At 39.7% G+C, this 12,263-nt stretch overlaps 1 protein-coding gene across 2 annotated transcripts; it reads left to right on the forward strand.

The window, feature by feature from the left end:
* Nucleotides 1-3,221: 3,221 nt before the first annotated feature.
* On the forward strand, nt 3,222-12,188 carry LOC116036448 (E3 ubiquitin-protein ligase TRIM21-like). 2 transcript variants are annotated; one of them, XM_036000154.1, is made up of 2 exons: nt 3,222-3,323; nt 10,514-12,188. In XM_036000154.1, exon 2 carries the CDS (start codon nt 10,516-10,518, stop codon nt 12,157-12,159), a length of 1,644 nt encoding a protein of 547 aa, XP_035856047.1. In that variant the 5' UTR covers nt 3,222-3,323; nt 10,514-10,515; the 3' UTR covers nt 12,160-12,188. The 2 variants fall into 2 exon arrangements, with proteins under 2 accessions (XP_035856047.1, XP_035856046.1); XM_036000153.1 differs by lacking the exon at nt 3,222-3,323 and adding an exon at nt 5,821-5,956.
* Nucleotides 12,189-12,263: the final 75 nt, after the last annotated feature.

A 12,263-nucleotide genomic window follows, 5' to 3' on the forward strand; every position in this document is an offset into this window, starting at 1 on the left:
CAAATATTCTAATAGCCCAGTTTTTCCTGAAAAAAAATGATGTTCATAAATTGACTGTAGACAACAGGGTTGATGTTTTACAAGCTTTTTTAGAAAATAAAACCAGACGGACAATGAACTGTAAAAATGACCTTAGGGCTGGTAGGGTTAATGGTCAAGATGTTTTTTAATTATATGCATTCCATTACATAGTCAACAAATTAATTCATCTCTTCAACACTGCATCAGAGAAAGTTCTAATTCGGATAAAACTTGCGCGACAGCTACGCTCATCTCATCCGTGGAAGCCGCCACGCTGTTTAGACTGAACTGTCGCTTCTCGTTGCGTCACACCTAAACCCGCCTCAAAACCAACGCTGATTGGTCGGTCGTTTGGCGAACGGCTCCAAATTTTCTCTGTCTCAAGATGCCAGACTGATCTACGAGTGGAAAACTGGAGTTTACTAGATCAGGACGGTCTCACGAGGCTACCGCTGCACAACCCTGCCAAAAATCTGTTGATCACTTTCTTTGGTCTGAACGCAGCTTAAGGCCTATTACATGTCTACAGTGTCTACAGAACACAATATGTGTCGTTATTATACCGTGTATAAAAGGTTAATGAATGTTTCTATTTTGTTTGAAAATTGTTTTGGTTCATTATTAGTCACTTTGGTTATTTTTTTGTTTTTAAGGGTGAAATGGTTTATAAGTCAAAGAAATCTGTAAATATGTGATTGTAAAAATAAAAACTGTAAAATAAAGCAGATGTTGAACACAAGGCCTGAGTAAACAGTGACTTGAACACCAAACACTGAACAGAAAAGCTGGTTTACACAGAAGTTGTATTTCATTACGAGTACATTGTGTTTCCTGTGGCTGCTTCACAATAAAAGCTCCCTGTGTGTTTCACCAGTTGGATGCTTTTAATGTGAAGGAGCGGCAGGAGGAAATGGTTGTTTCCACCAGCAGTGATTGTTGAAGGTGAATCGCCCCCCACTAGTGTTAATTTTGTCACCTATTTTTGATTTAGTCTTAGTCTTTTGCCAAATGTCCTTGTTAGTTTCAGTCATATTTAGTCATTCACACATCTTTTTTTATTAGTCAAGTTTTAGTCGACTAAAAGTCTTGACATTTAACTCTACTTTTAGTTAAAAGAAAACTCAATATGTCTTAGTCAAGTTTAAGTCAAAACATTTCAGTCTTTTTTAAAATAACAAATTATTTCTGACATTATTTCTGATAACCATTTCAGTCAAACACCCGAAGGCGTAACAGCTGAATATTCTATCTCATGATGAAAAAGTAGAGACGATTGTAGGCGAAAATGAAGAGAGATTTTATCTTACTTTTTATTTTATGCAAAACATTTTAGTCTCATCTTTTTTTAGTGAACAATAATGCATGTTAATTTAGTCTTAGTCAGCATTTTTGGACATTGGTGCAGTCTCGTCTTCGTCTCTTCTTAGTCATTTATTCCAATAGCACCAAAAGAATGATCATGATTTAATGCCATTTGCAAAATAAACCAATTCTTAGTGAAACTAAGTCCCTCTCCTTGGTGCTTATTCTAAATATATACTTGAAACTAGAAACATGCACATTGTAGCAGAGTCTCCTTTACTGATGGTGATTAACCTGGTGAATGCTAAAAGTCTCTGGGTGAACTGATTACTTGTTGAGTATTCATTAAATCTATTAAACAATTGCGTAAGGGAATAAAATAAATTGGTAAGGTAGTCAGAAATGTGTTAATATAGGCCTATTTAACATTTTCAGTGTTTCTGCAGTTTAAACTCTTTGGAGGTCACACCTGTAGTAGATTGGTAAGGTAGTCAGAAATGTGTTTTTGTATGCATTTCATGCAAACCCCGCGATGAAGCCATGATGAAACTGCCTTTTTTGCAAGTTCCCGCAATTTCATTGCATAAAATTGCAGAAATACACATATTCCATCGCATTTTTTAAGAAAACGTGCCACATAATCAAGGATTGTTGCCCGCGACAATCACAAAAAAACTCATTTTTCTGGAAGGACTGGTATTCCATTCCAAGCACTGCTCTATGATGTTAGGCAGAGCAAAGATCTGGTCCATACATCCTCTTCCCTTCCTGAAGCCTGCTTGCTCCTGTCTAATCCTGGTGTCAATGGCTGGCTTGAGAAGGACTCTGCACAACACCTTGCTTGGAATAGACACAAGGGTGACTCCGCGCCAGTTGCCGCAGTTCTTAATGTCGCCTTTCTTGGTGACTTTGACAATAACACCTTTGGACCAGTCTTCAGGGATGGTGTCACTGTTCCAAATGTTTTGGAATAAGTCCGTCAGCACTCGTGTTGATGTTAGAATGTCGGCCTTGATCATCTCAGCATGAATAGCATCTATGCCACATGCCTTGCCACTCTTCAGGATTTGGTTGGCAGCTTTAACCTCAGCAGAGTCAGGGGGGTTGGTGTTGATTTCCAGGATATCCTCTGTTGTTGTGGTGTTGGCTGGTTGTTCTGGCTCAGGGAAGTTGAGTACTTCCTGGAAGCGTTGAACACATCTGGCTGCTTGTTCACTCTCTGATGTACAGATGTTGCCATTCTTGTCCCTAACATGGGTAGTTTGGTTTGTAAATTTGCCACAGAGTCGCTTTGTGAGTTTCTACACTTTGCCCAAGTTTCCATAGGCTGCAGCTTTCTCGGCTTGACTTGCCAGGTGTTCAACAAAGACCCTTTTGTCTCTCCTAGCACTCCTCTTCACCTCTCTGTCCTTGTTTTTATAGGGCCTCTTGGTTTTCTCGAGGAGTCGTTGGGGAGCTTACCAACAGTCCTTTTCTAATGACCAGTACCAACGGGGTCAGTCAAAAACAAGAAATTCACACCTCACAGCTCAGTGTTTCTCCTCAAAATAACCTCACATAGAAGTTAGGTACAGTACCAACTTCACCTTATGTTAAACCAGGGAAAAATCTGTACGTAACTAAAGTAATAAAAACGTACGAGGAAACAAAACCTAACAACAGAGCTGCAGTAGGAGGCGAGCCAACGCTGGACGGACAACATTCCTACTTCAGGTTTCTTGGAATGAAACTTGAGGTGTGTACATGTTGTTATGAGTTCAGACTGTTCCTCCCACATTACATAATTAACCTGAAAACTGTCCAATCAGAGCGCTGACTGGCAGCACTACAGGTGTGACTGAGTCCTGCTCACACGTCATATGACAGTTCTAGATATAAAGGTGTTAGGATGAGTCAGATGAACACAGACAGCAGCAGCATCTGTCAGTGTCTACAGACGAAGGTACCACGTCTCTTTGACCTCATCTAAACGTGACTTTAACAGCGGAGCAGCCTCACAGGTAACATTACACACCTTTGATGAAGAAACTCAACTATCATTTGTGATATTTTGTTGATACATAATATACTTTAAGATGAGAGCAGTCATACATTATTTCAGCTCTATTGTAAACTCTTTGTAGATCTGAAGTAAGTCAGTAATTATTCTATGAAGTGTGACGTTTTGGCTAAAATGAGCTTTTACATGTTCAGTTGAGTCAGATTTAATCAGCACCAGGAAACAAGTTAGATTTTAATCTCCGCTGACTTCACTGCTGAGATATGAGGAAGTGTCAGAACGTCTCCATCAGCCTGAATACTTTATTCTCTGAAACTTGATCAGCTGTTTATTTTCTGACTCTACAAAACTACTCAGAGCCTTTAGGAGGCGGGGCCTGTGTTGTATTCCCTGGGTTGGATTTGGTGAGAAGGCAGAGAGTTGTAGCTCTGTCTCGGTTTTGATTTGTGGACGCACATCATCAACAATAAGATAAAAGATAATAATTAATATTATGATTATAAATATAAATATAAATATCAATAATATTAATCCTGAACTACTGTATATCTGAATAAAAATACATCCAGAGGTTTCTGAAGGGACAATCAGAATCAGAATCAGAATCAGAAAGGGCTTTATTGCCAAGTACGTTGCACATACGAGGAATTTGTCATGGTGTTGTTGGAGCATGTCACACATTCAAATATAAGAAGGATAAAAAGAATATAAACAATATAAGTATAAACATATACACACAGTATGTATTAATAACGATAAAATAAATTTAAATAAATAGTAAATAGTAAAATAAGTTAAACAAGCTGAAACCTGCAGTTTGTCTCCGTCAGTTACTGGAGCTGGGTAATCCTAATATGGGCAAAGATGGCATGGGCTGGGTGGAGCTGAGGTGTGATAGGCTGGGACAGTTGGTGGTGTTTTGGTTTGGCAGGACTGCCACATAAATAACTTCAGTCAAGAATCTGGCAAAATGACAGCTTGTCACAGTCAAGATCAGATGCTCCTGCCATTGTGCCCTCAGGCCTCTCCAGCTAATGACTCTGTCTTTCAATGTCTTTTTTATTAGACAAGCTTAGTTCTCAAATCAAATTTAAACCTAATCAAGTAAGACTTCACCAGATAGACAATAGAAGATAGATACCTGTGGGGGCAAATTTACGGGAGAGTGCTCCACTCATTCCAATCAGATGTGTTAAGCTTAAAGTTGTAGTTTCATGATGATCTTTCTTGTACATTATAGTATTGTTTGGTGTCATGCTGCTAGCAAGGCTAAAACAACAAGACTATATTTCAAGAACTAAAAGCTGGTTGAACAAAAGCTAACAGAATATATGACAGACTTCAGCTCTTCATGTGTGGTTTTCATTCATTAGCATGCTGCTTTAACATTTAGTTTCCATTCCTACCCCTTTAACATCGAGGACTGGACGATAGATAGACAGATAACGTTAGTGTTGCATCCAACTGGTGAAACACCTTTTAATGTGAAGGAGTGGCAGGAGGAAATATTTGTTTTCACCAGCAGTGATTGTGGAGGATGAATCGATCGGTCTCACCTTTTTTTCCCAGCTCTCGATTTCGAAATGTCTATATATATATATATCAGAAATCTGGGTTTCTTTTTAACTACCTAATTGTATTTACCCAAAAATAACATGGATGGATGATTCCATACAACGTGGTTTGCAAGTACAACAAAAGATCAGATCTCCACTTTCATTGAATTTTGGGTGTTTTATTCAATTTTTTTGTAGCATTTGAAAAAAACATTAAAATGTTTCAAAACAACAAAATGTATCCTGACTGATTGTTGACATATAACTGTGATTAACCTTCCTTTAATATTAGTCTAAATAATTCATAATTTCAGCTTTTTTAACTGAAGGATTAGGTATAGTTTCCTATAAATGAGTTTATTGACCATGAATTTAAAAAATAAGTGTAAAACTAGTGGTGATAAGTTGGTGTTAGTGGTGTTTATGCATGGTGGTGAAAAGAAACGTTAAACGTAAAAAAACCCGCTCCAAATGTGTCGAAAAAAAAACATGTTGATTTTTGACTCAGGAGGACGACAAGTGCATGGTCGAATGGAAGACAACACGAGGGTTAAGTAGAGATTCTGCTGGAGGAAATCAAGTGATGGAAACAAAAACGCCCAGAACAGCTACTAAATGTTGGTGACGTTGGTTACATTTGCCAACTACTGTTTCCAAAAGTCAAGAATCTTCCAAAGTGGTCTCACCGTTGCATTGCACTTTAAAGAAAACCTAACAACAGAGCTGCAGTAAAGAGGATTTTAGCCCTATATCTTGCTATATCCCAATTTTTGTCTTAGATTAAAATTTTGCTTTTACTTGTGTGTTTTTCTTTTAGTAATTTACTGAGCATTGTTGGAGGAGCCTGAGGCCTAAGACGTTCATTGCTAACAACTACTTCTGTAATTGTTTTCCACATGACCAATAAAGAACCTTGAACCTTGAGCTTCACCGTCATACTCTCTAGACATAAAACTGAAGTTTTTCAGTGTCAGCCACGCTGCAGTCGAGACAAGTCTCTGTTTCTCTCTGAAAGAAAAGTCAAACTGACTTCATCAGGTCTTTCTCAACAACACAGCAGAGTCTCTGCCAAACACTGGTGAGTACAGCTGATCAGATTTACACTTTCTACAACCAGGATTAACACTAAACTTCAGCTCTACTCAGGCAGGAAGGTCCTCTCTTTTCATTTCTTGTGAAATTGGTAACAATATAACTATGGCTGTTTGTCCACAGGCCCACTATACAGTAGCTCACTTTAACAGCTTTAAACAGTCTCTTTGTGTCAGTTCTCAGGACTTTAGGAACTTGGAAGTGAATCTCTGTGGTTTGTATATTATTATATTTTTCAACTCAAGTCAAGTTAGCTTTATTGTCAATTTCTTCACATATACTAGACATGCAGAGGAATCGAAAGTTCGTTTCTCACCATCCCACGGTGAAGAAAAAAAAATACACAACAGATAAGACAAGACATTCTTACCACAAGATTAAAAAAAGTGCTCAACAGATAGGGACATTTTTCCTAACAATAAAACAATAAACGGCAACAATATCACAAGACCAGATCACAAGACAAAAACACAAGAATGTCACAAGAAGAATGTCACAAGCAGCAAAACAATGTATATGATGTGCTGTGGTAGAGCAGAAAGATGTACAAAAAATTCAATAATGCAAAAAGTTGTCGGGATGCAAGAAAATGCTATGTACAAAAATAAACAGCTGTAACGTCAGAGTCCAGAGTTTTTGTGCAAAAAGATGCTATGTACTATGCATATATTATACATATATATGATTTTATGCTAACCACTTGAATTGCCATTTGTCAATATGACTTTCTGGCAAATTAAAAAGTAGCTGACATTAGCAACCTGTGACTACAGTGTCATGCCACTAAATCCAACTTGTATTGCAAGCAGTGTTGGGAAGTAGCGTAACTATATGAGAAGCTGCTTAGGCCAGAATTAAATACTTCACTTGCACACACATATACTGTATACTGGTACTAAACACTTGCGCATACATATAAACTGGTACTAAACACTTGCACATGCAGTACATACTGTATATACTTCACTTGCGCATACATATATACTGGTACTAAACACTTGCACATACATGCATACTTCACTTGTGCATACATATAAACTGGTACACTTGCACACGCATGCATAACGTGTGAGAGTGTATGTGTGTGTGCTTAAGTATCTATGTAGATGCATGGAGTCAGTTGGTTGGTTGAGGAGGATGGTGCTGCGCATAAACACAGGACTTTCACTCAGGAGGTCGGGTTGAAGTCCCGTCTAAGACCATAGGTCAATTTGCAGACCTATTTATTGATTACTTTACTTACTTACATTTTGTAACAAACACACTTATTTATCCCAACTTTGTGATGTGTTGTCAACTTGAAGTTTCTACAGTAAGGTACCAATAACATAAATGATGAAGTTGAGACAGGTGGAGGCTAAATGCATTATAGCAGTCAATAATGCAGCTCAGGTAAAGCTGTTTCTTTGCTTGCTCATAACTCCCGAGAGAGCTTTACCTGAGCTGTGTTATTGACTGCTATAATGCATTTTGCCTCCACCTGTCTCAACTTCTTAATTTATGTTATTGGCACTTTTTTGTACAAACGCCAAGTTAACGTCACAAAGTTGGGATAAATAAATGTGTTTGTTACGACAGTTAAGTAATCAATGAATAGGTCACTAGGTCAGCAAATTGAGCTATGGCCTTGGACAGGACTTGAACCCCATCCTCCTGAGTGAAAGTCCTGTGTTTATGCACTCCACCATCCTAAACACCTACATACATATTCAAGCAAACACATAGTAAGCACACACTAGGGCTGTCAAATGATTCTTTTTTCTTAAAGGTGCAGTAGGTAAGACTTATAAAACTAACTTTCTGTCATATTTGCTGAAACTGACCCTATGTTCCAGTAGAACTACATGAAGCATGTGAATGAATGAATCATTAAAAAAGAATCTGACTCCTCTGGCTCCACCTACAGCCTGTAGTGTAATTTGCAAAAATCCACCGCTCCCTGTTCAGATGCACCAATCAGGGCCAGGGGGGGTGTCTAACTGTGTGTCAATCACTGCTCATGCACACGCATTCATTCTCCCTTGTGGGGGGAGGGGCTTAGGAGACCGTTTTGGGCTTTCGCAGAAAGGGGGGAGGGACTGAGAAGTTGTTGATGTTGAAATTTTTTGGCTAAGTCCTGGATCTTCACAATCCTACCTACGGAACCTTTAATCGCAATTAATCGCTTTCAGTAGTTAATCACGATTAATTGCATGTTTTACCACATAATTAAAATTCAAGTTTTTAAGTCTGAATTATCAATCTGAACCAATTCTTACCAGTGTATCTTGATTGGGAATCAAATGAATGCAAAGAAAGTTACTTTATAAACTTGACTTTTAGATTTATTTGATTATTTCAAATCAAAATGTGTACAACGAGACTGAGGTAACACAATCAGTGTCTTCAGAAATATAGCTTGCTTTTAATTATTTTTTAAAAATAATTTTTTTTAGTTGCCACCCATTTCACAAGCGTGTCAGTTAATGTCTTCGATTTGGTTTCATCCACAGGTCTGTGGCGACTTGCACTCTCCAGAATAGTGCTTTTCCTGAGTCAGCTAGCATCAACCTGATTAGCTGTACTAGCTGCATGCTTAGCTCGTAGATGTTAAGTTAAACTTGAAGTGCTTCGGTGATATTTTAGTTCCATTTCATGCAAGGTGCATATTGCTTTTGACTTGTCGAAGGAGCCGTCTGGGAGTTTTTTAAAGTAAAACGCGCCATTTAGAACTGCGTTGTTCATCTCCATAGCTGCAGCAGGACGTAGGAAGTGTCTGTGGCAGCTTGACAACAAGTAAAGGTGCCTCAAAGGGTCAAAATAGTAGCAGCCAAAGATTCTAGAGCATAGCGATTATTCGTAGCAAAGATTATTTGGTAACAGCACGAATGACGGTGTAAATATAAAAAGAATCTTTGGTGCACGCGATTAACGTGATGAACACAATTACAACACGTTATGCTCTATCTTTAGTGTCATCGCGATTAACGCATTAATGCTGACAGTCCTAGCACACACACACATACATACTCATACATGTAATGCATGCATGTGCAAGTGAAGTGTATATGTATGCACAAGTGAAGGATCCATGTATGTGCAAGTAAAGTATTCAATTCTGGCCTAGCCGGCTTCTCATATAACTAGTTTAACTACTTCTAAATATCATTGCTGTTTTCTGAATCAAATTAATAGCTTTTCAGTAGCTTATCTCCTTGATTGATCAGTTGTGTGGTAGCTCCACACAAGCTAGATTTCCCATAGCCTTTCTTAAGCTCAAGCATAGCTGAGCTTTCTGCTGCAGTCTGAAATAAAACTGCTGAGGATAACCGCCAAACAGATTTTTGCCATGTTGATGTAGCTTAAGCTTGCTACATTTATTTGGAGGCTTTGAAACTTCATTTACTGTCGAATACAAAGTGATTAACATAATGTTTGTTTACTAATGAATAAACTAGAGTGTCTGACAGAAATGTACTGCTGAGCCAAGCGGCCGTGACAGGAGGTCACATTTCAGTAGCGGCGGGATGGGGAATGGCATATGTTCTGTTTGTATACTAGAACGTTTTTTGGGGGGCTGACGGGATGATATAGGGCAGAGGTAGTCTCAAAGAAAACGAAAACTGTGCCTCTGATTTGGAAACATTTGGGATTCAAGCCGCTGAAAGAAGTGAGCTGAAAAAGACGAGGCAAAGTGTTAACACATTAACCAAAGAGGTTATTATAACCTCACTGCAGGTGAAAAGTCATGGCTTAGAGGCGCATTGCCGCCACCATGTGGTCTGGAGTTGCTACACTCTTATTGTGGGCCTGCGTATATTGATCTGCACGTACGGTAGCACAGAAAATCTGCAAACCTTCCCTAACGCTAGCCTGGTTGGCAGAAAAACAAGGCATTTTCAGCTGTCCAAAATGTTCCAATTAACTTTGTGAAAACACACAGTGAGAGGGTCAAGGTTTAAGATGAAAACATAGGCAACACCCCAATAACAAGTTGAAGTCTTTTTGAATGTCCACAGTGTTAGCATGGTTAGCATCGCTAAGCCTCTGTCCTGATTGGCAGGTCCTAAAGCATCCCCTGCTTTATCGTCTGTTTTGAAATGAATGGGACCATCATTTACTAAATGAACATCATGCTGTATTGAAGAAGACTTGAAACTAGCAGTTGAGACCATAAACACATTATGAAAATGTTTACTGAGGTAATAAATAAAGAGAGAAAAAGGCTCTTTTTCTCATAGACTTCTTTTTGAAGCCAGTGGAGTCGCCCCCTGCTGGAAATTAGATAGACTGCAGCTTTCAGGAGCTTCAGCTTTGGCTTCACTTTTCAGGCCCAGAAGCTGCGTCCATTATTTTAACAGTCTATGGCTGTTATTTAAAAGTCTACACAGAAGGGTGTGGACATATTCTGTGAGCTTCAGCTTGCCAGCAAAGATAAATGGTTGTAGTTGCTAACAGCTACGAGCAAGTCAATATACTTAAAATAGCAGAAATCACACATGTTTCTTTAAAAGAAATTGTATTTTTAATAAATTGTTTTGATTTTCTTTCCCCATTTGGGTAGATATGGCTGCTGCAAACTATCTGCCATCTGAAGATCAGTTTCTGTGCTCCATCTGTCTGGATGTGTTCACTGATCCTGTCAGCACACCATGTGGACACAACTTCTGCAAAAACTGCATCACTGAACACTGGAATACTAATGACCAGTACCTGTGTCCGATGTGTAACAAGGTTTTCAACACAAAACCTGAGCTGCTCATCAACACTTTCATCTCTGAGATGGTTGCTCAGTTCAGACAGTCAGCTCAACAGAAAGCCAGCAGCAGCAGCTCAGAGCAACAAGTGTCCAAACCAGGAGAAGTTCCCTGTGACGTCTGTACTGGAACCAAACTGAAGGCCCTGAAGTCCTGCCTGGTGTGTCTGGCCTCCTACTGTGAGACTCACCTGGAGCCTCATCTGACCATGTCAGGCCTGAAAAGACATCAGCTGATCGACCCTGTGGAGAACCTGGAAGGCAGGATGTGTACGAAGCACGATAAACCTCTGGAGCTGTTCTGTAAGACCGACCAGACATGTGTCTGCATGCTCTGCACTCTTTCAGACCACAAGATGCATGATGTTGTTCCTCTGAAAGAAGGATATGAAGAAAAGAGGGCAGAGCTGGGGAAGACAGAGGCTGAAATTCAGCAGATGATCCAGAAGAGACGACTGAAGATTCAGGAGATCAAACACTCAGTCGACCTCAGTGAGGAAGATGCAGACAGAGAGATAGCAGAAGGTGTTCAGGTCTTCACTTCTCTGATGGAGTCTGTTGAGAGAGGCCTGAATGAGCTCATCAACACGATCAAAGAGAAGCAGAAAACAACAGAAAAACAGGCTGAAGCTTTCATCAAAGAGCTGGAACAGGAAATCTCTGAGCTGATGAAGAGGAGCACTGAGGTGGAGCAGGTGTTACGCTCTGAAGACCACCTCCATCTTCTCCAGAGTGTCCAGTCCCTAAACATCCAACAACCTCCACCCACCAAGGACTGGACAGAGGTCAGCGTCCGTCCATCATATGAGGGGACTGTGGTGAAAGCTGTGGCTCAGCTGGAGGAGACACTCAGTAAAGAGATGAAGAAGCTGCTTGAGTCTGAGCTGAAGAGGGTCCAGCAGTATGCAGTGGATGTGACTCTTGATCCTGATACAGCACATCCTGAACTCATCCTGTCTGATGATGGGAAACAAGTGAATCATGGTGATGTGAGGAAGAATCTCCCAGACAACCCAGAGAGATTTTCTAAGAGTGTTTGTGTTTTAGGAAAGCAGAGTTTCTCTTCAGGCAGATTTTACTTTGAGGTTCAAGTTAAAGGAAAGACTGAATGGACTTTAGGAGTGGCCAGAGAGTCGATCAACAGGAAGAGAAGCATCACACTGAGCCCTCAGAATGGTTACTGGACTATATGGTTGAGAAATGGAAATGAGTACAAAGCTCTAGCTGGCCCTCCAGTCCGTCTCTCTCTGAAGTCTCCTCCTCAGAAGGTGGGGCTGTTTGTGGATTATGAGGAGGGTCTGGTCTCCTTTTATGACGTAGATGCTGCAGCTCTTATCTACTCCTTTACTGGCTGCTCCTTCACTGAGAAACTCTTCCCATACTTTAGTCCCTGTAATAATGATGGTGGTAAAAACTCTTCCCCTCTGATCATCTCTCCTGTCAGAGTAATTTAATCACTTAACTTTGATTTATTTATTTTCATTCAGGGAAAGAAATGTTAATAATTTCTTTTTAACCCTTAGAATCAGACGCCGTCGTCGACAACGGCACCTGTGAT

This window comes from Sander lucioperca, chromosome 4, assembly GCF_008315115.2.
Source record: "Sander lucioperca isolate FBNREF2018 chromosome 4, SLUC_FBN_1.2, whole genome shotgun sequence".
Classification (NCBI taxonomy): Eukaryota; Metazoa; Chordata; class Actinopteri; order Perciformes; family Percidae; genus Sander; species Sander lucioperca.

Bases quoted from the DNA above. Each gene is read 5' to 3' on its own strand.
- LOC116036448 (XM_036000154.1), top strand. From the start codon at position 10,516: ATGGCTGCTGCAAACTATCTGCCATCTGAAGATCAGTTTCTGTGCTCC.